Source organism: Cherax quadricarinatus, chromosome 44, assembly GCF_038502225.1.
Source record: "Cherax quadricarinatus isolate ZL_2023a chromosome 44, ASM3850222v1, whole genome shotgun sequence".
NCBI lineage: Eukaryota > Metazoa > Arthropoda > Malacostraca > Decapoda > Parastacidae > Cherax > Cherax quadricarinatus.
This window is the reverse complement of record NC_091335.1, coordinates 15,736,631-15,763,913: the sequence shown is the minus strand read 5'-3', so window position 1 is coordinate 15,763,913 and position 27,283 is coordinate 15,736,631. Positions and strand designations below refer to the sequence as shown.

At 40.3% G+C, this 27,283-nt stretch overlaps 1 protein-coding gene across 1 annotated transcript in view; it reads right to left on the bottom strand.

The window, feature by feature from the left end:
- LOC128697360 (hemocytin) overlaps positions 1-27,283 on the bottom strand; it is a 444,623-nt gene that overhangs the window by 341,456 nt on the left and 75,884 nt on the right. The window contains exons 26-31 of the mRNA XM_070093851.1: positions 18,267-18,399; positions 16,755-16,898; positions 9,511-9,629; positions 7,041-7,171; positions 4,700-4,822; positions 3,787-3,943 (exon numbers count right to left, since the gene is read on the bottom strand). Of these exons, the coding sequence (XP_069949952.1) occupies positions 3,787-3,943; positions 4,700-4,822; positions 7,041-7,171; positions 9,511-9,629; positions 16,755-16,898; positions 18,267-18,399 (807 nt within the window). The remainder of the gene's footprint in view (positions 1-3,786; positions 3,944-4,699; positions 4,823-7,040; positions 7,172-9,510; positions 9,630-16,754; positions 16,899-18,266; positions 18,400-27,283) is intronic.

Sequence of the window (27,283 nt, the reverse complement as noted above, 5' to 3'; positions counted from 1 at the left end):
CTGAATTTTGTCTGAAATTGACCAATTTCTGATCAATTTATTGGGTAGCTGAAATAGTTAGATGGGCTGTTTCTTGTACTCAACTGATAGAATGGAAGACACACTAGCGAAATAGCTACAAGTTTAGTTAACTGGAACAATAGAATTGGCCTAAAATAGGACTCAAAGTGGGCGAAATTGCCGATGCATAAATATTGCTCAGATTGCAAAATCTGTGAAAGTGTAATTCCATAAGTTCTCCAGCAAATTTCATATATTTTGTGTTATTACTTTCAGAAAAAAATTCTCTATCATTTCATAAGATTCTTTTTTTTTTTTTTTTTTTTTGAAAATCCTGGACCCTGAGAGCAATTTTCAGATCAGAGGTCTGGAACCTGAAAGGGTTAAAAGAATACTTGTTAATTATCTGAGGCATCAGCAATGAATTTACAGTTAATACATAAAAATGATAATATTTTAAGTATTCACATGGTTTCACATTTGATTAAGGATTAAAGATTTATTGTATTATTTCTTTGCATAGTTCACAATGTGTAATTACAATTTTGATTTGCTAAGTACAAAGAAAGCTACTATCATGCCGGAGCATTTCGGGAAAATTATAGTACAGTAGTCCCCCCAAATTAGCAGGGGTTATGTTCCAAGATCACCCGCGAATTTAGAAAAAAAAGCGAATTCTGGACACAGCTAAAAAATGCCTATTTTTATAGTTTAAACTCAAATATGCCCCCAAAACACTTTAATTTAATTTCAAACTCAGTTTCATACATCACCCTTAAAAAAAAAAAAGAACGTAAAGATAAACCCATACACAGTACTGTACTGCTATGTCTCCCGCAGTGCTAGAATGTAAAATACCAATGTTACCCCCATATGTACTGTAATTCATGCAAGCCCATTTTCTTTGGTATACTGTAATTCATACAACCCTATTTCCTTTTTATATGTACGGTAAATATGCCGGGAGCAAGGGCCTAGTAACCCCTTCTCCTGTATAAATTAGTAAATTTAAAAAGAGAAACTTTCATTTTTTTTGAGCGGCCACCCTGCCTTGGTAGGATACGGCCGGTTTGTTGAAAAAAAAAAATGTATGGTAAATATACGGTAATAATTTAATTATATTTTATATGGAAATTTTTATGAAGTTAGGTTAATATTTATGTTACAAAATTATGAAATTATATTTTTCTTAATATTTAGCGTTAAAATGCATAAAAAATTACATATTGCCACGAAAAAAGGCCCCCCAAAATTCCGCGAATTTGCGGGGATTTCCATGAACAATTATTAGTTAAGTTCTAAGGAAAAATCCGCATATTACTGAAGCCACAAATTTGGAACCGCAAATTCATGGGGGTCCACTGTACATTCACAAACATTTAAAAAAATTGCTTTGAGTTGTGAAAACAGTACGAAGGTCAGAAAGGAAGCAAGTAAGTGTATAGATCTCAAAACATATTGTACTCTGGCATGACTGATCTTTTCTGTCTGTCTGTGCACATGTAAGATGGCAGACAAATCTTGTAAGCTTACAAACTGGAGAGTTTTGTCCCTTTGACTGTGGTACTGTTAGTTTGCAGCCTGAAGGATTAGTGAAGAATCTGGGTGTCAGCATGGATTCTTCAGTGTCATTTGTTTGGCAAACATCCAGATAGTTAAATCTAGAGGTTTTCACATTAGTAATCTCTATGCAATTAAAAAGCATCTTGATATGCAGAGTATTCTGGTTCTTATTCATGTGGTTGATCCTCTCAAACTGATTTTTGTAACTGTTTGTTTGTGGGTTTGCCTAATTAGTTACTTTAAAGACTTCAGTCTGTACTGAATCATACAGCAAGACTGGTATTTTCACTCTCGCCTCAAGTTCCTTCTAGTCCCTACATGTATCAGCTGCACTGGCTCCTTTTCAAGGTAAGAACTGAATTTAAACTCTGTTTATTAACATTTAAAACCATTAAGATTAAATAACATAAGTATCTTGCTGATATACTCACACCTTTCATATAAGTCTCAGGAATGTTTCTATGAATTGCTGCAAACCCTTTCAGACTGACAGCCTTGTGCTGTCAAGAAGTAATAATTTGTAGAAAATTTTTTCTTGTGAAGCTCTCAGACTGTATAACAAGTTACCAGTGTTTGTGAAGAGTCAGGGATCTGGTCTTGCTTTTAAATCTGTTGAAAGTACATCTCTTGTCTATAGTTTATGATCCTGATAAGGATGCTCATTCTGAATATAAACTTGAGGTACTCAACTCCTAGCTGTTATATGTATGGTTTCAGTTTTTGTGAATTTCTCAAACCAACAGCTCAAGAATTATAAAATCCCAAGTTGATTTTATCTATTATTCTTAATCTTATTATTTATATTATTACTACTTACATTTAGTATGTATTTATTGCTACTTTCGTATGTGCTTCTTGACACCTGCTCCGAGATCCAGCTCCAAGAAAATGATTCTGGAACCATTAACAGATATAGCAAATGTATCCTGAAGGAATGTTAGGGTCAACAGCTCATAGTAACTGGATCATAACCCTATTGGCCAATATTAATACAGTGGTACCCTGAGTTTTGGCCATAATTTGTTCCAGAAGGCTGTTCAAGTGCCATTACTGAACAAATTTGTTCCCACAAGGAATAATGTAAATTAGAATAGCCTGTTTCAGGCCCCCAAAAATACACTTACAAAAGCACTTACAATAATACACTTATATAATTATAATTATATAATTATATAATTATATAATTATATATATAATTATATAATTATATAATTCAAAAAACGTTATCTATGGAGGCAAAGAAGGGAATGTATGAAAGTATAGTAGTACCAACACTCTTATATGGGTGTGAAGCTTGGGTGGTAAATGCAGCAGCGAGGAGACGGTTGGAGGCAGTGGAGATGTCCTGTTTAAGGGCAATGTGTGGTGTAAATATTATGCAGAAAATTCGGAGTGTGGAAATTAGGAGAAGGTGTGGAGTTAATAAAAGTATTAGTCAGAGGGCAGAAGAGGGGTTGTTGAGGTGGTTTGGTCATTTAGAGAGAATGGATCAAAGTAGAATGACATGGAAAGCATATAAATCTATAGGGGAAGGAAGGCGGGGTAGGGGTCGTCCTCGAAAGGGTTGGAGAGAGGGGGTAAAGGAGGTTTTGTGGGTAAGGGGCTTGGACTTCCAGCAAGCGTGCGTGAGCGTGTTAGATAGGAGTGAATGGAGACGAATGGTACTTGGGACCTGACGATCTGTTGGAGTGTGAGCAGGGTAATATTTAGTGAAGGGATTCAGGGAAACCGGTTATTTTCATATAGTCGGACTTGAGTCCTGGAAATGGGAAGTACAATGCCTGCACTTTAAAGGAGGGGTTTGGGATATTGGCAGTTTGGAGGGATATGTTGTGTATCTTTATATGTGTATGCTTCTAGACTGTTGTATTCTGAGCACCTCTGCAAAAACAGTGATAATGTGCGAGTGTGGTGAAAGTGTTGAATGATGATGAAAGTATTTTCTTTTTGGGGATTTTCTTTCTTTTTTGGGTCACCCTGCCTCGGTGGGAGACGGCCGACTTGTTGAAAAAAAAAAAAAAAAAAAAAAAAAAATATAATTGTTTGAGTTGAGAGCTGTACGAAACTCGAGGTACCACTGTATATTCTTTGAATGCATTGCATGATCCAGAAACACTCAGCACTTTTCTACTGTATTATTTTAGACTTGTCTTATTATAGTACATAGGAAATGCAAGAATGGAATTAAATTTTCAAAATATTGTCCCATTTCTGAAGACTCACCATGTCTGGCAGTCATCTTTGGAAATGATGTCACCTTCCATATACAGTGTTCCATTAATTTCCATACACTTCTTTACACAGTCTGCCTTTGGAACACACTGTAATTCCGTGAGACTCTTGTACACTTGACCTGGAGGACAACCATCTTTAGAACAACCTGAAATTAAGCATAAGAATATATCAGAGAGTACTGCAGTAAAATTTAATGTACCATATTGAGGTTTCCTTACATACAAAGCATTTTTGCTAAACAATGTACCACTGCATTATCTTTTCACTTCAGTTGTCAACCTTAAAATGTCAAAGTCACAGTCAAATATTTATTTCCACATGATAAAATGTTCATACAGTGATGGTGACATTTGGTTGTGCATGAAAAAAGTCCATGGTTATGCAGAGCATCTTGAGTTGTGTAGGTGGAAAGCATAAAATAAAATAAAATAAATTATTTTTTTTATGAGTCATTCAAAGAAAATACAGTAGTTAGTTTAAAGATTCAAGATGTTCAAGCATGGTGAAGAATGAGTTGGGATGTTGAAAGAATTAGTGATGATGAAGTACAATGCCTGCACTTTAAAGGAGGGGTTTGGGATATTGGCAGTTTGGAGGGATATGTTGTGTATCTTTATATGTATATGCTTCTCAACTGTTGTGTTCTGGGCACTTCTGCAAAAACAGTGATTATGAATGAGTGAGGTGAAAGTGTTGAATGATGATGAAAGTATTTTCTTTTTGGGGATTTTCTTTCTTTCTTTTTGGGTCACCCTGCCTCGGTGGGAGACGGCCAACTTGTTAAAAAAAAAATGTTTCCCCTCAGTGGGAAATGGCTTATGTATTAAAAATACATGTATTTATAGAAACAAAATTCAGAGGTCTTCTAGTTATCATAACAGTGAAGAATGAGTTACTGCACCTTCAACACAGGCATCCTGTACACACATGGAGGAGCTGGGATCAAGCAGAGTTTCACAGGTCTCTTGAGGACAGGTGGGAAGGCAGGCTTCATAGTGTTCACATTCCTCGTCACACTGCATCGCTGTAAGGCCACACACAAATATTTACCCAGTGTAATATACACCTTCAATCTTCAGCCACAGCAGCTCATATGCAACAAAAACTGCTAAATCATTAATACTACTAATTAGTTGACTGATTTATCAGAGGTATTAATTATTCAACCAGTGTATCGCAAGCACCAATTACTATTGTAAGTACATATCCATTACATTACGTAAAATGAAAGGGGGTAAAGCAGCTGGAACTGATGGGATCATGACAGAAATGTTAAAAGCAGGGGGGGATATAGTGTTGGAGTGGTTGGTAATTTTGTTTAACAAATATATGAAAGAGGGGAAGGTACCTAGGGATTGGCGGAGAGCATGTATAGTCCCTTTATATAAAGGGAAAGGGGACAAAAGAGACTGTAAAAATTATAGAGGAATAAGTTTACTGAGTATACCAGGAAAAGTATACGGTAGGGTTATAATTGACAGAATTAGAGGTAAGACAGAATGTAGGATTGCGGATGAGCAAGGAGGTTTCAGAGTGGGTAGGGGATGTGTAGATCAAGTGTTTACATTAAAGCATATATGTGAACAGTATTTAGATAAAGGTAGGGAAGTTTTTATTGCATTTATGGATTTAGAAAAGGCATATGATAGAGTGGATAGAGGAGCAATGTGGCAGATGTTGCAAGTATATGGAATAGGTGGTAAGTTATTAAATGCTGTAAAGAGTTTTTATGAGGATAGTGAGGCTCAGGTTAGGGTGTGTAGAAGAGAGGGAGAATACTTCCCAGTAAAAGTAGGTCTTAGACAGGGATGTGTAATGTCACCATGGTTGTTTAATATATTTATAGGTGGGGTTGTAAAGGAAGTAAATGCTAGGGTGTTCGGGAGAGGGGTGGGATTAAATTTTGGGGAATCAAATTCAAAATGGGAATTGACACAGTTACTTTTTGCTGATGATACTGTGCTTATGGGAGATTCTAAAGAAAAATTGCAAAGGTTAGTGGATGAGTTTGGGAATGTGTGTAAAGGTAGAAAGTTGAAAGTGAACATAGAAAAGAGTAAGGTGATGAGGGTGTCAAATGATTTAGATAAAGAAAAATTGGATATCAAATTGGGGAGGAGGAGTATGGAAGAAGTGAATGTTTTCAGATACTTGGGAGTTGACGTGTCGGCGGATGGATTTATGAAGGATGAGGTTAATCATAGAATTGATGAGGAAAAAAGGTGAGTGGTGCATTGAGGTATATGTGGAGTCAAAAAACGTTATCTATGGAGGCAAAGAAGGGAATGTATGAAAGTATAGTAGTACCAACACTCTTATATGGGTGTGAAGCTTGGGTGGTAAATGCAGCAGCGAGGAGACGGTTGGAGGCAGTGGAGATGAGATGTCCTGTTTAAGGGCAATGTGTGGTGTAAATATTATGCAGAAAATTTGGAGTGTGGAAATTAGGAAAAGGTGTGGAGTTAATAAAAGTATTAGTCAGAGGGCAGAAGAGGGGTTGTTGAGGTGGTTTGGTCATTTAGAGAGAATGGATCAAAGTAGAATGACATGGAAAGCATATAAATCTATAGGGGAAGGAAGGCGGGGTAGGGGTCGTCCTCGAAAGGGTTGGAGAGAGGGGGTAAAGGAGGTTTTGTGGGCAAGGGGCTTGGACTTCCAGCAAGCGTGCGTGAGCGTGTTAGATAGGAGTGAATGGAGACGAATGGTACTTGGGACCTGACGATCTGTTGGAGTGTGAGCAGGGTAATATTTAGTGAAGGGATTCAGGGAAACCGGTTATTTTCATATAGTCGGACTTGAGTACTGGAAATGGGAAGTACAATGCCTGCACTTTAAAGGAGGGGTTTGGGATATTGGCAGTTTGGAGAGATATATTGTGTATCTTTATATGTGTATGCTTCTAAACTGTTGTATTCTGAGCACCTCTGCAAAAACAGTGATAATGTGCGAGTGTGGTGAAAGTGTTGAATGATGATGAAAGTATTTTCTTTTTGGGGATTTTCTTTCTTTTTTGGGTCACCCTGCCTCGGTGGGAGATGGCAGACTTGTTGAAAAAAAAAAAAAAAAAAAATATCCAAGTAGGTTTTAAACTGGATAAAATGTGTAACATCAAAATATAAAATTAAACAATCACGCTGTGCTACATATAAAACTAAATATCTCTACAAAATGCACATTCCACATATCAAAAGAAACTAGATCACCAGAAGAAAATAAATACAATGTGCCTGGGACCCACTTACGGCATAAGAGTGGTGTGCGCCACTTGATGTACACACCATGCATGTTGCACTCGTGGGAATAAGCAGCTAGAGCGGTACATAAACAATGACAATCCCCGCCAGTGTCACATGCACATGTATCAAACAAACACCTAATACAAATACAATAATAATGTTAAAATTCACAATAATAATTATTTATGTTTTTCAATGTAGGGTGCATAAAAACCAGTGAGTTTGCAACTAAATGTAAAGCTTAAAAATACCCCTTATGATTTGATGTACAGTACCATACTACAAGCATTGCATTCACTGGAGATACCAAGACCTAATTTAGCTATGATAACTTAAGCTATTCACATATTTCTATATTTGGAGTACATAGCTTCAGTTGTTAAATTTTTTTTTCAACATACCGACTGCCTGCCACTGAGTATGTATTAAATATGTCCACTTATTTGGAATTTTAAATCTCTTCAGTACATTTCGTGAGTGAGTATGCAAGGCTTCATCACTGCTACAATTTTGATTTTTTAAACACACCCAGGTAAATATACTGTATATCACTCAAAGTAAATCTTTCATTGTGGTATATCTTCCCTAAAATTTAATATGCTTTGGACCTGCCATGTGATTTTTTCTAAACAATGGCAATACCATTGTTTTAGTGTTGGCAGAGTACCTAACAGACTACTAACATGTACCATGTATTCCTCTAACAGTTTGGCTACTACCTGTTAAATGGATATGGGGTTTGTAATAAAATCACAAAACTAGGTATTTAGCAGGTAAGTTGTTTCTAGATAAACAAACTGAGTTTGATCATTATTTCTTGTCTACTTTCACCCACAGTGAACTCAGGAGAGTTTTATTCATAGGATTACAAAGGAAATATGAGTGATTTACTCAAGTGATGAATACTGTAGTTCACCAACATTATAAAGATGGAGTTTTATTGCTGTGGTCACCTCACCTCTGAAATGGGTGTTATTTGCTGGTACTGCTAGTGAAGATTACAGGAAAGCACAACTGATTCTTTACTTATGGATTCTGTTTGGGGTTAATGCTGAGTTTGATAAAGAAAAAAGTGGAAAACTTGCAAGTTTTTCTCTTGCCATCTTTTAAAAAGCCACTGCTATTATACTGTATTGTTATTATTGAAAATGTAAGGATGATTACCATAGATACTGACACTTGTACTACTTGGCTTTAAATTTAATAAAAGACTGATATTAAACGACTGAGTCAAAATAGTGTACAGTATACAAAATAAATGACAATGAAGTACAGTAGAACCTCGGTTTTCATCATTAATTCATTCCAGAAAGTCTGATGAAAACCGAATTGTACGAAAACTGAAACAATATTTCCCATAATAAATAATGTAAATCCAATTAATCCATTCCAGACACCCAAAACAACAAAAAATACATTTTACAGAGAATGACTATAGTTTTACATACAGAAACAATGAGAAATAAATATAAATGACTAATGAAATGGATAAATGAACATTTAACATCAATTTTGCCTTTACTGAAGACTCTTGTTGGTGTATAGAAGACAGCAAGGACGGGAGAGGGAGGAGAAGAGGTTATTGTTTGGAAGGGAAATCCCCCTCCACAAGGACTTCGGGTATCAAGGCCCTATCTGGGGTTACTTCCCTTCTTTGCCTTTCACTGGCACTAGGACCAGCTTGAGTCACTGGACCCCTGTCGCACAAAAAATCTGTCCAGAGAGGTCTGTTTCTGGCGCGTCTTTAAGATTTGCCTAAAATGGGACAAGGCATTGTCATTGAACATGTTGCAGACATGGCTTGCAACAGCTTTGTTAGGGTGATATTTCTCCACAAAACTTTGCACTCACGTTTTTAATCACTGAAGAAGGCACATTCTCCCCTTTCTCTTCCTCCTCCTCTGAAGCAATTTCCTCAGCTGCAATCTGTTGCTGTTCCAGCTGAAGGTCTCACAGCTCTTCAATAGTTAGCTCTTCCCTGTGGTGGTTCACCAACTCTTCCACATCCTGGCCACTCACATCTAACCCAATGGACTTCCCCAAAGACACAATAGATTCCACAATAGGCGTAGGGTTGCTAGGGTCAGCTTCAAACCCTTCAGAATCCTTCTCGAGGACACACGGTGGCTTATTTAGCAGTCGCACACAATAAACAAGCACAAAAAACAATGGATTATTACAAAATGTTATCCAAACATGCGAGGCAATGCTCATTCAGTGAGAAACAAAGCCAGACTGAGTCAGAATGCGTGGGATGCTCTGTGTGGGCGCTAGTAGGTGGACGCATTTGGTACAGAGGATGTACAAAAACCGGGAAAAAATTTCAACGAAGTCATCGAAAACCGAATCCTAAAAAAAACAGGGCATACGAAAACCAAGGTTCCACTGTAGTACCATAAATACTCTACATTGTATTTTAACTTTAGAAAAAAAATCAATACTTCAAATAATTACAGATGAATTATAAGTAAATCACCTTTCTTCATAGGGCTTGACAGGCACTTCAGAGTGGCAGGGTGAGAAGATTTCTGTTTTAAGAATGGCACATTGTTCTGTTGCCCAAACTTTCCTATGAGGATGTAGACTGCAGGTGTCCTGTAGAGTAAGAGATGCTAAATGTAATATCTGTAATAAAATCTTACTGATGCAGTACGCCTGGAAACTTAGGATATGTTTCCTTAAGGCACCTGCTATCCATGTTCCCCTATCAGCAAAAATGGGTACCTGGGTGTTAGAAGATCGGTGTGGGTTGAATCCAAGGGACAAAATTGACCAAATCTGCCCGAAATGCACTGCATAACAAGGGGCTTTCTATATAGTAGAAAGTGATGTCAGCTAGGCCTGTATACCTTGTACATGTACTTGAAAAAATAAAGATTATTATTATTATTTTTTTAACACGCTGGCCATTTCCCACTGAGGCTGGGTGACCCAAAAAGATAGAAAAATCTTTCATTATCATTCAACACTTTCACCATTATTCATACATCATAATCAGTCTTTGCAGAGACACTCAGATACAACAGCTTACATGTCCCTGCAAACTGTCAATGTCCCAAACCCCTCCTTTAAAGTGCAGGCATTGTACTTCCCATTTCCAGGACTCAAGTTCGGCTAACCGGTTTCCCTGAATCCCTTCATAAAATATTACCCTGCTCACACTCTAACAGGCTCACGCATGCTTGCTGGAAGTCCAAGCCCCTCGCCCACAAAACCTCCTTTACCCCCCTCCCTCCAACCTGTTTGAGGACGACCCCTACACTACCTTCCTTCCCCTACAGATTTATACACTCTCCGATTCATTCTACTTGGTTCCATTCTCTCTAAATGACCAAACCACCTCAACAACTCCTCTCCAGCCCTCTGACTAATACTTTTAGTAACTCCACACCTCCTCCTAATTTCTACACTCTGAATTTTCTGCATAATATTTACACCACACATTGCCCTTAGACACGACATCTCCACTGCCTCCAGCTGCCTCCTAGCTGCAGCATTTACCACCCAAACTTCACACCCATAAAAGAGTGTTGGTACCACTATACTCTCGTACATTCCCGTTTTTGCCTCCATGGATAACATTCTTTTTCTCCACAGATACCTCAATGCACCACTCACCTTTTCTCCTTCATCAATTCCATGGTTAACCTCATCCTTCACAAACCCATCCACTGACAAGTCAACTCCCAAATATCTGAAAACATTCACTTCTTCCATACTCCCTCTCTCCAATGCAATATCCAATTTTTCTTTATCTAAATCATTTGAAACCCTTGCCACCTTACTCTTATCTATGTTCACTTTCAACTTTCTACCTTTACACACCCTTCCAAACTCATCCACTAACCTTTGCAACTTTTCTTTAGAATCTCCCAAAAGCATTCTTATTATTACTCTAGCAGTCAATTTTATTTAAAGATAATAATGATGTACTAAAATTAAATATGTATTTTAGATGCAAAAGTTCTTAATGAATAATGTATATGTTTATACCTGTAAAATACAGTAAACCCATACTACCCATAATAAATGTTCAGCTTTGAAAACATTTAAAATGTAATGCATAACAAGCAAGCCAAACTTCAATTTTCTTCCATCTCTCTGAGTAGTAAAGTATAGTATATACTGAAATATTGTTAGAGAATGATATACAAGCTATACTACCAGTATAAAAACTAATTTCAGATAACTTTATAAGAATTCTTACTATACAGTACTGCCATACTATAATGAAACATTATAACTGTAATTTTCATGAAATATGCCATTATGGAATCAGAGTTAGTGTACACACATTATGCCTTCCTCTCAATGACATAAGACAAGATACTTTATTTCAGCATGATACAATGTTTGTACAGAGGTGAATGACATTTAGGTGTGCAGTCAGAAAGCCCCTTAATATGCAGAGAATTTCAGGCTAACTTAAGATTAATAAGGCAATAACAATTTAAGTGACTTTATACATAATGTCTCTTAGGTGATTGTAAATATATGTATAAATTTAGGAGTTACAATGAATGTAAGAGAAATGATTATCCTATTATGCTATATACCGTATTTTGTGGCTTACTAGAAGCAATTTTTTTCCATAAAATGTCTTTAAAAACCAAACTGCGTCCTATAAACTGAAGGTCAGCGATGGGAGCTATAAGTTTGGGGTGAGGGGTGGGCTGTAGCTCTTTCAGTTACGTCCAATGCTTAGCCATTTAACCAAAACAAGTCTTATAAGCCACGAAATACGGTAGATGTAAATATTACTTATGTAAAATACAATGCTGTGACTTGACCCCTGCAACCACGTACAGGTGAGCATGTGAGTACAGATAGGTAAGTACATGCACAAACACACACACACACACACACACATCAACCCACACACACACACATCAACCTACACACACACACATGAACCCACATACACACACACACACACACACACACACACACACACACACACACACACACACCAACCCCACTCTCAGGAAGCAGAGAGAGTGAGGACCTAGTAGCAATCAGTGACGAGGCAGGGCTAGGAGCCGAGTCTTGACCCTGCAACCACAATTAGGCAAGTACAATCAGGTGAGTACACACACACACATGAACCCCCCCCCACACACACGCACACACACACGAACCCACTCTCATGAAGCACAGAGAGAGAGGACCTAGTAGCGATCAGTGAAGAGGCAGGGCCAGGAGCTGAGTCTTGACCCTGCAACCACAATTAGGTGAGTACACACACACACATGAACCCACACACACACACACACGTCCTAGGACCTGTGCTATTTTTGGTATATGTGAATGACAAAATGGAAGGGATAGACTCAGAAGTGTCATTGTTTGCAGAAGATGTGAAGTTAATGAGGAGAATTAAATTGGTTGAGGATCAGGAAGGACTACAAAGAGACCTGGACAGGCTGCAAGCCTGGTCCAGCAGCTTGCTCCTTGAATTTAACCCTGCCAAATGCAAAGTCATGAAGATCGGGGAAGGGCAAAGAAGACTGCAGACAGAGTATAGTCTAGGTGGCCAAAGACTGCAAACCTCACTCAAGAAAAAAGATCTTGGGGTGAGTATAATAATGAGCACATTTCCTGAGGTGCACATCAATCAGATAACTGCTGCAGCATACGGGCATCAGGCAAACCTACGTATAGCATTCCAATGCCTCAGTAAGGAATCGCTCAAGACTCTGTACACCAAATACGTCAGGCTCATACTGGAGTATGCAGCACCAGTTTGGAATCCACATATGGTCAAGCACATCAAGAAATTAGAGAAAGTTCAAAGGTTTGCAACAAGACTAGTCCCAGTGGAGGCAGGAACCATACACAGTTTTAAGACGAAGTTTGATAAGGCTCATGGAGCAGGGAGAGAGAGAACCCAGTGGCAATCAGTGAAGAGGTAGGGCCAAGAGCTATGAATCGACCCCTGCAACCACAAATAGGTGAGTACACACACATGAACACACACACACATGAACACACACACACATGAACCCACACACACATGAACCCACACACACATGAACCCACACACACACAAAACCACATGAACCCACATGAACCCACACACACACACACACATGCACGAACCCACACACACACATAGGAGTTGTGACTCAACCCCTGCAACCACAACTATGTGAGTACACACACATGCACCCACATGGGCCAACAATTGTCTCCTGGCAGTTAACTCCACCAAGTGCAAGGTCATGAAGATTGGGGAAGGTCAAAGAAGACTGCAGACAGAGTACAGGCTACTGGGCCAAAAGGATGCAAACCTCACTCAAGGAAAAGGATCTTGGGGTGAGTATCATACCAAGCAAATCTCCAGCAACACACAATCAACCAAATAACTGTTACAGCATATAGGTGCCTGGCAAACCTAAGAATAGTGTTTTGACACCTGAGTAAGAAGTCATTCAAGACACTGTACACCATGAATGTCACACCCATATTGGAGTATGCAGCATCAGTATGGAGCCCACATCTGGTCAAGCATGTCAATAAATTAAGAGAAAGTGCAAAGGTTTGCAACAAAACTAGTCCCAGAGCTAAGGGATATGTCCTACAAGGAGAGGTTAAGAGAAATCAACCTGATGACACGAGAACAGGAGGGATAGGGAAGGACATGATAATGACATATAAAATACTGAGAGAAACTGACACGGTGGATAGGGACAAAATGATCCAGAGATGGGACACAGCAACAAGGGGTCACAACAGGAAGTTTAAAACTCAGATGAGTTACAGGGATGTTAGGAAGTATTTCTTCATTCACAGAGTTGTCAGGAAGTGGAACCATCTGGAGAGTGATGTAGTGGAGGCAGGATCCATACATAGCTTTAATAAGAGGTACAATAAAGCTCATGGAGCAGGGAGAGAGTGAACCTGGTAATGACCAGTGAAGAAGTGGGACCAGGAGCTGTGAATCGACCCCTGCAACCACACATATGTATATGCACATATACATATTTTGATCGATCTGGATACATCAAAGGCAATGGAACCTGATAAATGTTGCCAATGAGAGGATGGAAAAGCATTGTCTGAACCTCTACCTACGTTCTATAATAAGTTAATGGATACATGACAGTTGCCGTAGATCTGGAAGACAACAGATGTAGTCACTACACTGTATATACTTGTGTATTGGTTGACATTTTAAGATTAAATTTTTCAGTATAAAGTTGGAAGTTAGCCTATTCCTGGCTACTACTCTTGTGAGGTTATTTGTGTATGTGTACTGAGGACTTATCATACACTAGATTCCTGCTTCTTTTCTGTATCAAGATATAAGCCACACTAAGTAGCAATAGTCCACCTTAAATATAGAAATAAATTTGATAATATGCAGTAATTCATGATGGCCTGCCCTGCCCAAGTGAGAAGGTTGGATATGAGTAAGACCTGCCTAGCATGGGCCAGTAAGCCTACTGCAGTGTGCCTTTATGTATTTTTGTTTATCAAACATTACGTTTTCATTTTGTTTCTTCCCCAAGTTTTGGTTGGAATATATTTTGAATCAGAACCATTTGACCCCTTTTAAAGTCCCTCAAAAATTAGGGAAGACTTATCCATGAGATATATTAAAATTAAGAATTTTTTGGCAAAACATCAGGGATCGACCTATACATGGAGTCAAGTTTTTCTCAGGTATATAAGCTATTTAAAAAAGGAGACAGAAAGGTCCTTGTTCAACTACAGACCAGTTTCTTTGACGTGCATACCATGCAAAGTAATGGAGAAAAATTACCATAGAGTAGTAGAACACCTTAAGAGTAGTTGTTTCACAAGTAGTAGCCAGCATGGGTTTAGAGATAACAATTCCTATTTTACTAATTTATTGGAGTTCAAAGATGAAGTGACAGATGTGCAACAGAAGAGAGGGTTGGGTGGATTGCATTTTCTTAAGACTGCAAGAAGGCATTGGACATTATACCCCACAAGAGGACAAAGATGGGCCAAAACACTTAGAGGTATACAATTCACTTGCCATGGGTTCTAACCCCCAACTGTACTGTGGTTTGAGGACTAAGCAAGAACAAGAGAGAACAACGTACTGTAAGAGACAAGAATTCAGAATGGGGAAGAGTACATAGCGAGGGTCTGCAAGGATCAGTATTAGAGCCAGCACTGTTTCTAGTTTATGTGACTTACATTCTAGATGGGATTGATTCAGACATATTCCTGTTTGCTGATTATGGAAACCTGATGAAGAGAATAAAAACAAATGAGGACAGAGAAAGGCTCTGAATGGATATGGAAATATTGCAAGAGTTGCCAGGTAAATGGTTATTTGAAGTTAACCCTGGTAAATGCAAGGTTATGAAGATTGGGAGAGGAACAAGAAGACTGGAAAGAGGGTATAAACTAGCAATGATAAGAGGCTGCAAACTTCACTCAAACAGAAAGATCTAGAGGTGAGCATAGTGTCTGGTATATTAACAGAGGCTCACATCAGCCAGTGCTGGACTGGCAAATCTAAAAGTAGCTGTCAGGAATCTCGATAAAAAGATATTCTGGGCTCTTTATACAACATATGTTAGACCTATCTTGAAGGATGGCACCAGTATGAAACCCACACCTGAAAAAGCATGTAAAGAAACTGGAGAAAGTATGTAAGTATGTAATGAGACTTGTTTCTAAGCTATGTGGAAAGGCTAACAGAACTGAATGTAACAACAATGAAGGACAGAAGACCTAGGGGGACACATTATAGCAGCATACAAAATACATAGAGGAACTGATAGGAAGAGGCTACTTTAAGAAGTGAGAAATGGAAACACAGAGACACAGATAGAAGTTAAAGATATGTATAAGTCACACGGAAGTCAGGAAATCTTTCAGTCTCAGAGTGGTCAGAAAGTGGAATGATCTTGATGAGGAAGTTGCAGAGCAAGGCTCCATACATAGTTTTAACAGTGTGTACAAAGTTACAAGAGAGTGATTCCCACAAGTGCAAGTTAAAGGTTGGGGCCAGGATCTGAAAACTGACCCCTGCAACCACAAATACGCGAGTAGAAACAGGTGAGAAAGTACATGGGCATGCATGATCACCTACACACGCACACACAATTCATTTTTTTTTTTAAATTTCCAAAACAGAAATGAAAATTATTGATTTTAAGACAAAGTTCATTATAAGACAGGAACTGTATTATTATTACTTACTTCATATATGATTTGATTTGACATTGATATTGCCCAATATTTTATTGGATCAACCTAAAGAATATTATCCTATACAGTACTGTACAGTATTACCATTATTTAAAATATGATACTAAATGCATTGCATAAAATTGGTGAGTGATGTATTGAGAACAACTAAGTTGGGCATTGTGCAGTATTGTATTTCATAGAGAGTTAAACTTGTACATGTCATTGAGCATAAGGAATGGAAGGCTCACTCCAATCTTCCATAACACAGTTCATCAGTTGGTTATACAATGGGAGAGGAGAAATAGTTCGTGAAAATTGAAAATGTGGATAGCACAAAGTATGATAAGCATGCAAGAATAAGACACAAGAGTGAAATTTTAAGGGAATAGTGATGAAAAACAATTGAACCAAATTTATGTTAAAAATGCTGTAATATGCATAACTGTGTTGACACTAGTCTTAATGAAATTTGCAAAATTATGTGATGTGATGATTAACAACATAAAAGATTTAATAGGCTATCACTACAAGCCATTCTTTACTTGCCTGAATAAAAATACTCTCAGGGCAATAATTCTGCAGCCTCCAAGAATCTCCAAAGATTTTAACTGAAGCTTCACTGGAGCCTCCTGATGGTGTCTGAAAGTCATCCTGCTCATCTCCATTGTAGTTACCACACAAACCATGCACCTTCATGAGATCAGATAATTGCTGTAGTCAGAAGTATACTGTAATAATATACACCAACACTGCAATAACACTTGTTTCAATGAGATTAATAGCACTTGCTTTTAATATGATAAAGTACTACTGTAATAATATACACTAACATTTGTTTTAATGAGCTTAATAGAATTTGCTTTTAATGAAATAAACAGTATCAACATTTTTATCACAAATTAAAAAATATTTTTAAGTCATATGAATGTAGTATTGTTAAAGCTTTGTTCAATAGTAAATTATGAGCTCACCTTCCTTGCTCTTTCACTACATTACTATATAAGTTCACCTTGCTCCTTCACTACATTACTATATAAGTTCACCTTGCTCCTTCACTACATTACTATATAAGTTCACCTTGCTCCTTCACTACATTACTATATAAGTTCACCTTGCTCCTTCACTACATTACTATATAAGTTCACCTTGCTCCTTCACTACATTACTATATAAGTTCACCTTGCTCCTTCACTACATTACTATATAAGTTCACCTTGCTCCTTCACTACATTACTATATAAGCTCACCTTGCTCTTTCACTACATTACTATATAAGTTCACCTTGCTCTTTCACTACATTACTATATAAGTTCACCTTGCTCCTTCACTACATTACTATATAAGTTCACCTTGCTCCTTCACTACATTACTATATAAGTTCACCTTGCTCTTTCACTACATTACTATATAAGTTCACCTTGCTCCTTCACTACATTACTATATAAGTTCACCTTGCTCCTTCACTACATTACTATATAAGTTCACCTTGCTCCTTCACTACATTACTATATAAGTTCACCTTGTTCCTTCACTACATTACTATATAAGTTCACCTTGCTCCTTCACTACATTACTATATAAGTTCACCTTGCTCCTTCACTACATTACTATATAAGTTCACCTTGTTCCTTCACTACATTACTATATAAGTTCACCTTGCTCCTTCACTACATTACTATATAAGTTCACCTTGCTCCTTCACTACATTACTATATAAGTTCACCTTGCTCCTTCACTACATTACTATATAAGTTCACCTTGCTCCTTCACTACATTACTATATAAGTTCACCTTGTTCCTTCACTACATTACTATATAAGTTCACCTTGCTCCTTCACTACATTACTATATAAGTTCACCTTGCTCCTTCACTACATTACTATATAAGTTCACCTTGCTCCTTCACTACATTACTATATAAGTTCACCTTGTTCCTTCACTACATTACTATATAAGTTCACCTTGCTCCTTCACTACATTACTATATAAGTTCACCTTGTTCCTTCACTACATTACAAGCTCACCTTACTCTTCCAGTGAAGGATTACATAAGCTCACCTTGCCCCTCCATCGAGGGTCGAGTCTTAGGTAGGCACGGGTACCATGATCCCACTGAAGTACTACTCCTATATCTGGCACTTCAGCAAACACAAATACTCCAGCTTCACGGATGATTGTTTTCGTTTTATTCCTGGTAATGGAGTAAAGATAAAAAAAAAAAAATTTCAGATTTTTAACCAGGAGGGAGCAGTGCTGTATGACCCTAATGGGTTTAGTGCTTCATTTTGATTATAAAGATGATAATTAACCAGGAGGGTTAGCCAGCCAGGATAACCAAAGAAAGTCAGTGTGTCATCGAGGACATGTCTGTCTTATTTCCATTGTGGTCCTTCAATCTTGTCCTCCAGGCCCATGGCCTGGTAGGCAAAGCTCTCGCTTCACACCCTGAGGGGTCCAGGTTCGATACCTGGCAAGGGTAAAAACATTGGGCATTTCCTTACACCTACCCATCAGTAATATGGGTACCTGGGTGTTAATTATTATTATTATTATTATTATTATCAAGGGGAGAGCTAAACCTGTAGGATTATGCAGTGCCTGTGAGGAGGGGGGGGGAGGAGTGGAAGGTATTCAGGCTCAATTCAGGGAACCGGAGCACAGATCGTTCCCTAGATCAAGAGCCTCTCACCAACATCAAGGAACCTTCCTTGAGGGGTGGGTGTTAGTTGACTCGTGTAGGTCGCATCCTGAGACAAAATTGACTTAATTTGCCTGAAGTGCTCTGCATATGTGGAAATAAGTAAAGGACTCCAATGGAAATATGTCACTTTTGACTTTTTGGGGGGGTTATCCTAGGTTCTCTACACATATGCTGCTATGTATTAAACTAAATTAAACTAAATTAAATTAAATTAAATTAAATTAAATTAAATCAAATTAAATATCTTTATTTCTACAAGTACATGTACATGCATATAGTATACAGGCCTAGCTGACATCAATGGCATACTACTATATAGAAAGCCGATTGCTATGCAGAGCATTTCGAGCAAATTAGATCGAGTTTGTCCCAAAATGCGACCCACACCAGTCGATTAACACCCAGGTACCATTTTATACTGATGGGTGAACATAGACAACCGGTGTAAGGAAACACCCAATGTTTCAATCCTCGCCGGGAATCGAACTCGGACTACACAGTGTGAAGCGAGAGCTTTTGCCACCAGGCCACGGGCCACCGCTCTTTGTCTATGGGCAGAGTAGGGAGAGAGGACTCTGACATTAGAACATAAGAAAGAAGGAACACTGCAACAGGCCTACTGACCCATGCGGAGCAGGTCCATGTCCCCCCCAGGATTAGACCAATGACCCCCCCCCTGGATTAGCCCAATGACGCACCCAGTCTGGTCACCTCCACTCAAGGATGGAGCACGGCACCAGACCCAGCAGCACAAACTAGTCAGGTCCAACTCACACCCACCCACACCCACTCATGTATTATCTAACCTAATTTTAAAACTACACAACGTTTTAGCCTGAATAACTGTACTCGGGAGTTTGTTCCAATAATCCACAACTCTATTACCAAACCAGTGCTTTCCTATATCCTTCCTGAATCTGAATTTTTCCAACTTGAAACCATTGCTGCGAGTCCTCAGTCTATCCTCATAGGGAAGATTTCTGATACATGAGATCAACTTTGACATCCTCCTCTGGGTAGTACACAAATAACCCCAATGGAAATAAGTCACTCTGTCTGACTTTTTTGGGTTATCCTAGGTTCTCTACACATATGCTGCTATATATGATAATGCTATGTAACTGTATTTGTGTATACCTGAATAAACTTACTTACTTACTTACTTACTTATAACCCGTACGTAGAACAATGAAACCTATGACGATGTTTCGGTCCAACCATTAACTAGTCACACTAGTTATTGGCCCAAGTCAGATCGAAACGTCATTATAAGTTTCATTCACCTATTTATTTATTTATTTGAACATGATACATTGAAGTACAATGAAAAACAGTTGGTATGTGTAACATGCCAAAGCCCCTTGTATGCAGAGCATTATGGGCAGGCTTAAAATTAACCTAAGATTAACTAAGCAATGATATATTCAGTGCGGGTTATTTGTGTATTGTTCTAGACACGGCACTGTGCCTTTTTATTCTTTGTCTGTGGGCAGAGTAAGGAGATAGAACTCTCACTGCACGAATACCTTTCTTTAACGCAGTGTGCAGTGAATGGCAAGTAGGATTTTACAGACACCTCATACGAGCGAAAATCCCCCACCATGTTCTTTGGAGGCTGGGACAATCTCATTCTGACAGACAAAGAAATAAATTTCCACATCCAGCTATTACGTAAAATATATCTAAGGGTAGCTCTAAATGCCAACAGGCTTATTAAATGGTGTCTCCACCTCTTATCAACATTTATACCCATAGCTTGATTGCTAGCTCATTCAGCTCCACACAGTGTGGAGCCGAGTGAGCTCCACACTGTGTGGTCCAAGCCGGACCGAAACGTCGTCGTAAGCTCCTCTCTTCTGTGCGGGTTGTTTGTGTATTATTCCACATGGTTTAGAAAGACACGTAAGCAAACACTATGACATATTTATTAGAAAACGTTTCGGTCCTGGGACCTTGATCACTTCTAACATACAGGGGTAGAAAGACATTTATTATATATATAGGCATGAGGCACAACTCGTTCTTGTGATGAATGGTTTGAAAAACCGACAAGTTGAAGATTGAGACACTTATGCAGCATATGGGAATCTTTATTCAGGAAACGTTTCGCCACACAGTGGCTTCATCAGTCCAATACAAAGAGGAAGGCGTAAGGAGAGGAGGAGTATGAGGTAATCAGTCCCTCAGCCTGGAGTCGATGTGTTCAGTCCATCAATCTTGTAGAATGTACAGCATAGGTATGTATGTATGATGTTCGCCAGGACCAGGGTCCTGGCACGGGTCTTAATCTTGAGATGACCCGTCTCTGGCTCCTGAAGGAGAATTGATTCTTCACTGTTGCAGCATATAAGCGTTTGGAATTTCACTATTCTTTCAAGCACAGTTCCGGACAGTTCAGCTAGTGTGCCTCACTGGATGGGTATGGGGTGCATAATAAACATATTAAACTATTAAACTAACTGCCTCATAAGCGACTGAAGTTACTCCATCTCAGCTGTTTCCTGAGCTGGGGACTGGGCTCTGTCCTCTCTGATAATCTGCGGATTCATGGCATCCACTGCTTCCTGCTCTGTCAGTAAGCATACCCTCAGGAGTGTGCTGACCATCTGCCGGAACATGCTCTGTTGTTCCGTGGAGGTGATTGTGTTGCAGATAATATCCGTGAATGCCTTGATGAGTGTTAAGAGATCCTCTCTGTTGAGGGCCTGCGTTGTCGGTGGGTTCGAAGCAGTGGACATTATCTGGGCTGTCGTAATCTGTGGGGACTGCTGAGGGTTGTATTTCGTCACTGTGCACACCGTGGGCTGTTGCTGTATGCCAGGTTGTGTACCCGGCATCTGCTGGTGAGGTGCAGCCACAGCCTGCATAGTGGTTGTGCCTGGCAAGGAGGCCGGTGGGAGCTCGTGTAGTGCCGTCTGCTGATTGCGTTGCCCAGATGTTTCCTGTTGGCGCCGCTTGTTCCTCATGTTTTTGTTTCTTCGTTGCGGTAGTGGGGGAGGATGCTCCTGTTCATGACGCCTTGTTGAGTTTTCAAGGGTCGGAAATTCCTGGGCACTGAGTTGGGTTGACTGATGAGATTTCTGCAGTATGGCAGGATTCTCTGCACCCATCGTCTGCTGAGGGTGATGCTCTGCCGTAGCCTGCTGTCTCATCGTTGGTGTCTTCCAGGCCTCACGAATTCTAGTGAGCCTCTCAGGGCATCGAGGGTTCCAGGCATGGTGTTTCTGCCTGCAATTCAGGCATCGTGGAGTGGGTGGCGATGCATTCTTCAGCTTGGTGATGCATTCCTCGGTAGGGTGGGGCTGGCTGCAGATACCGCAGATTACTCTGTTCGGACAGAGTGCATCCAGGTGTCCGTAACGCTGGCACTTGAAACAGCGAACTGGTTCTGCCGTGAAGGTCCTAACATCGTACCTGCCCCAAGAACCAAGGTCCAGCTGGGATGGCAGCGGTCCTACATGCTGAATGAGGACCTGCCGGGTTGGTGCATTGCCTGCCAATTTTGCCTTGAGACGCTGAGCTGACACGACACTGGGGTGAGCTGCTACTGCCTCGATGGGCATCATCAGCGGGTATCGCATCACTACACCCTTGGTGACCTTCTGCCGAGAATCCAGTTCCTCCAGGGTGAAGGAGCGGTCTGTCTCCATGACTTTCTTCAAGGTGATATGCATTTCCCTGTTGATAGGAGTCAGTATTGGTTCTCCCCTCAGGTTGAACCATATCTTGAACCTCAGTTTGTGCCGTGTTTCCAGGTGTGTAACCACGCCATAGTGGGTTTTGTGTTCCCCATAAGCCTTTACTTTGAATCTGGAAGGTGATTTGAGCTGGTTTACCTGCTCCTTGGAGGGACGGCGTGTCTTACTGTTCACATTGATCCATCCTTTCGTATTCTCTGGCTGCATGGTTAGGCTTGTCAGAACTGTACAGCATAGGCCCGTAGACGTGGCTTATATACTGTAGTGAGGTGAGGTGAAGCAGGCGGAGGCGGGGTCATAGTGGTACCATCCACTAGTTGAAGTAGGTCTTCGTCCAAAGGTTGAACAAGTGTTGAAGAATTCTGTGTAACAAGATCCCATGATGCTGCAGTGTCTGACAGTTGTTATGAATGGTTTGAAAAACCGACAAGTTGAAGATTGAGACACTTATGCAGCATATGGGAATCTTTATTCAGGAAACGTTTCGCCACACAGTGGCTTCATCAGTCCAATACAAAGAGGAAGGCGTAAGGAGAGGAGGAGTATGAGGTAATCAGTCCCTCGGCCTGGAGTCGATGGGATCTTGTTACAAAGAATTCTTCAACACTTGTTCAACCTTTGGACGAAGACCTACTTCGACTAGTGGATGGTACCACTATGACCCCGCCTCCGCCTGCTTCACCTCACCTCACTACAGTATATAAGCCACGTCTACGGCCCTATGCTGTACATTCTACAAGATTGATGGACTGAACACATCGACTCCAGGCTGATTTAAGAGATTTAAGATTTAAGATTTCGTTCGGATTTTTAACCCCGGAGGGTTAGCCACCCAGGATAACCCAAGAAAGTCAGTGCGTCATCGAGGACTGTCTAACTTATTTCCATTGGGGTCCTTAATCTTGTCCCCCAGGATGCGACCCACACCAGTCGACTAACACCCAGGTACCTATTTGCTGCTAGGTGAACAGGACAACAGGTGTAAAGAAACGTGTCGAAATGTTTCCACCCGCCGGGAATCGAACCCGGGCCCTCCGTGTGTGAAGCGGGAGCTTTAGCCACCAGGCCACCGGGCCTCATACTCCTCCTCTCCTTACGCCTTCCTCTTTGTATTGGACTGATGAAGCCACTGTGTGGCGAAACGTTTCCTGAATAAAGATTCCCATATGCTGCATAAGTGTCTCAATCTTCAACTTGTCGGTTTTTTCAAACCATTCATCACAACTGTCAGACACTGCAGCATCATGGGATCTTGTTACAAAGAATTCTTCAACACTTGTTCAACCTTTAGAGTTTAGACGAAGACCTACTTCGACTAGTGGATGGTACCACTATGACCCCGCCTCCGCCTGCTTCACCTCACCTCACTACAGTATATAAGCCACGTCTACGGCCCTATGCTGTACATTCTACAAGATTGATGGACTGAACACATCGACTCCAGGCTGAGGGACTGATTACCTCATACTCCTCTCCTTACGCCTTCCTCTTTGTATTGGACTGATGAAGCCACTGTGTGGCGAAACGTTTCCTGAATAAAGATTCCCATATGCTGCATATGTGTCTCAATCTACAACTCGTTCTCACCGAACCAGACCTCAAACGCCGACGGTGCCTAGAAGCCTCACTAATCGCCGTCACCGACACTATAGAACGCAACACTGGAAACTACAAAATTTCAAAAACATTGGCATACATGATACTTAAGCAGCACCAACCCAACAACACAGGAGTCACATGATTTCATCGTCTACCCGTCCTCATCATAGGTAGAGGTTGTTTTGATAAGGACCTGCCTCGCATGGGCCAGTAGGCCTTCTACAGTGTTCCTCCATTCTTATGTTCTTATGACATTCCTCAGGTCACGTGCGTCACACCTCACTCTCCGCCTATATATTACCTGGAGACCTGGAGAGAGTTCCGGGGGTCAACGCCCCTGTATGTTAGAAGTGATCAAGGTCCCAGGACCGAAGCGTTTTCTAATAAATATGTCATAGTGTTTGCTTACGTGTCTTTCTAAACCAATAAATAACCAACTTGTCGGTATTTATTACCAAGGTTTATACCATTATTCCACATACTGAGGTCCAGGGGTCGATCCCCGGTACGGACGGAAAACATTAGGACATGTTTCCATAAGACACCTTCTGTCCATGTTCACCCATCAGTAAAATGGGTACCTGGGTGTTAGTCGACTGGTGTAGGTCGCATCCTGGGACAATTTATCTAATTTGCCCGAAATGCTCTGCATAACAAGTGGCTTTCTATATAGTATTATGTCATTGTTTTCAGCTAGGCCTGTATACCTTGTACACGTACTCGTAGAAATAAAGATATAGTGAGTCAGGTTCTTTTGCTCCGTACACTGTGGGAGGCCTATACTGCCACTAGCACATTCCTCTAGCTTTTGGAAGAAACAAAGTTTTTCAGTTTCACTGTATATACAATGTACATACTGTATATACAATGGTGTCACACTGAGCAGCAAACAAATCACACCATTGTCCTTTCTTGAATGCCCTTGTCAGTTCCTGTGTACATAAATGATGTTAATGCTTACAAAAATAAAAACCACAAATGGTATATACCTCTCCCGAGAAGGCCTGAGCTTGCTACCATCTGCAGCTCATAAGACTGCCATCCCCACGAGCCCCTTTGAGGCGGGGTAGATGGCAGACCAGAGGCCTAGCTTCTCCCTACGAGCCCCGTGAGGGCGGGGAATGTGGCTAGGCCTGGGGACACTTGGTCCCAAAGATGAGGAGGTACTTGTACCTCCTCCCATGGGAGACTTAAGTCTCGAGACACTCCCCAGATAGGGAGCCAAGGCCGGGTCACCACTACTTGGAAAAGACCCGGGCCGGGAGAATACCGGCGAATAAAAAAAAAAAAAAAAAAAAAACTCTCCCGAGAGACAGTGGCAGCTGAAGAGCCTAAACCAATCCAGTCCACACTACACCTCACAACTCCTAGCCAGCAATGTAAACTAGCTGAAGTTAAGTAATCTGGTAACAAAATCAATTCGAATTATTAACTTCGGAAGAAGAGTTGCCAGGGTAACTCAATAAAGCCAATCAAGGTGACTTATTTCCACTGGGGCTCTTTAGGTCGTTTCCCAAGGAAAGGGTATCCATTTACTGCCTTGCATTAAATAGATATCTTTCCGGGTATCTATTTACTGCTAGGCAACAGGGGCAATGCGCTATTTAAAAAGGAATGGTTACAATAATAACCATAATTTTTAAAGGGGTGGACCTCGGTTAGTTGACCATAATTTTTAAAGGGAAGGCCTCGGTTAGATGACCAAAAGCTCCAGCCGCGGGTCATCATATGACTAACAGAGACAGTACTGTCAGGAGGTTCACCCATTTGTCGCCCTTCTCAGTTTTGAGCCCAGTGCACTAACCTCTCTGCGAGGTACTCAAGAGGCCTCACTCTGCCGTAGTATAACAATAATCTTTATTTCTTCAAGTACTTGTACAATGTATACAAACCTAGCTGACATACTACTGCACTATATAGAAAGCCCCTGGTTATGCAGAGCATTTCTGACAAATTAGGTCAATTCTGTCCTAGAGGGACTAGTACCGAACTTGCACACGAAAATCACCCACTACGAAAGCAAAAGACTTGGCAGACGATGCACCATCCCCCCAATGAAAAGCAGGGGTGTCACTAGCACGTTAAGAGACCATACAATAAGTGTCAGGGGCCCGAGACTGTTCAACTGCCTCCCAGCACACATAAGGGGGATTACCAACAGACCCCTGGCAGTCTTCAAGCTGGCACTGGACAAGCACCTAAAGTCAGTTCCGGATCAGCCGGGCTGTGGCTCGTATGTTGGTTTGCGTGCAGCCAGCAGCAACAGCCTGGTTGATCAGGCTCTGATCCACCAGGAGGCCTGGTCTCAGACCGGGCCGCGGGGGCGTTGACCCCCGGAACTCTCTCCAGGTAAACTCCAGGTAAACTCCAGGATGCGACCCACACCAGCCGACTAACACCCAGGTACCCATTTTACTGATAGGTGAACAGGAACAGCAGGGGTCTTGAAGAAATACGTCATAATGTTTCCACCCGTCCCGGGATCGAATCATGAACCTCAGTATGTGCCCTATAATAATACTAATCATAATAAAAATAATAATAATAATATATTTACTACAAGTACATGTAAAAGGTATACACGCCTAGCTGACATCAATGACAATCGAGCTACGGGACAAGTGACAGCCAGGGCAATGCTAAAAGCTGTCACCTACTGCAATGACCCATATATTGAATGTCTCATTACATTCAAACATTTAACATTATTAAGAGTAAAAATGATTAATCCACATCATTATATAATTGTGACAAACCACTAGTTTGTTCGAAGACGATACATAATAACTGACCAAGACGGCTCAATGTAATACAATAAAGAGCAACATGTGAAAACACTTTAATTTGATATTTATACTGTAAAAGTTAAATTGTGTGATCAAGTATCTAATGGCATTAGATTTTCCAAGTTGCTTGCTAATGTCATTATCATTCATCTCTTCAGTAATATACCTTGAGTGTTGATTCACAGCTGGTAACTGCCCTATATTATATACTGTAACATTCCTTGAATATTTCCCAAGTCGAAAAATATTTTTTCACACATTTCTTTAAATTACTTCCATAGTTTTATTCTT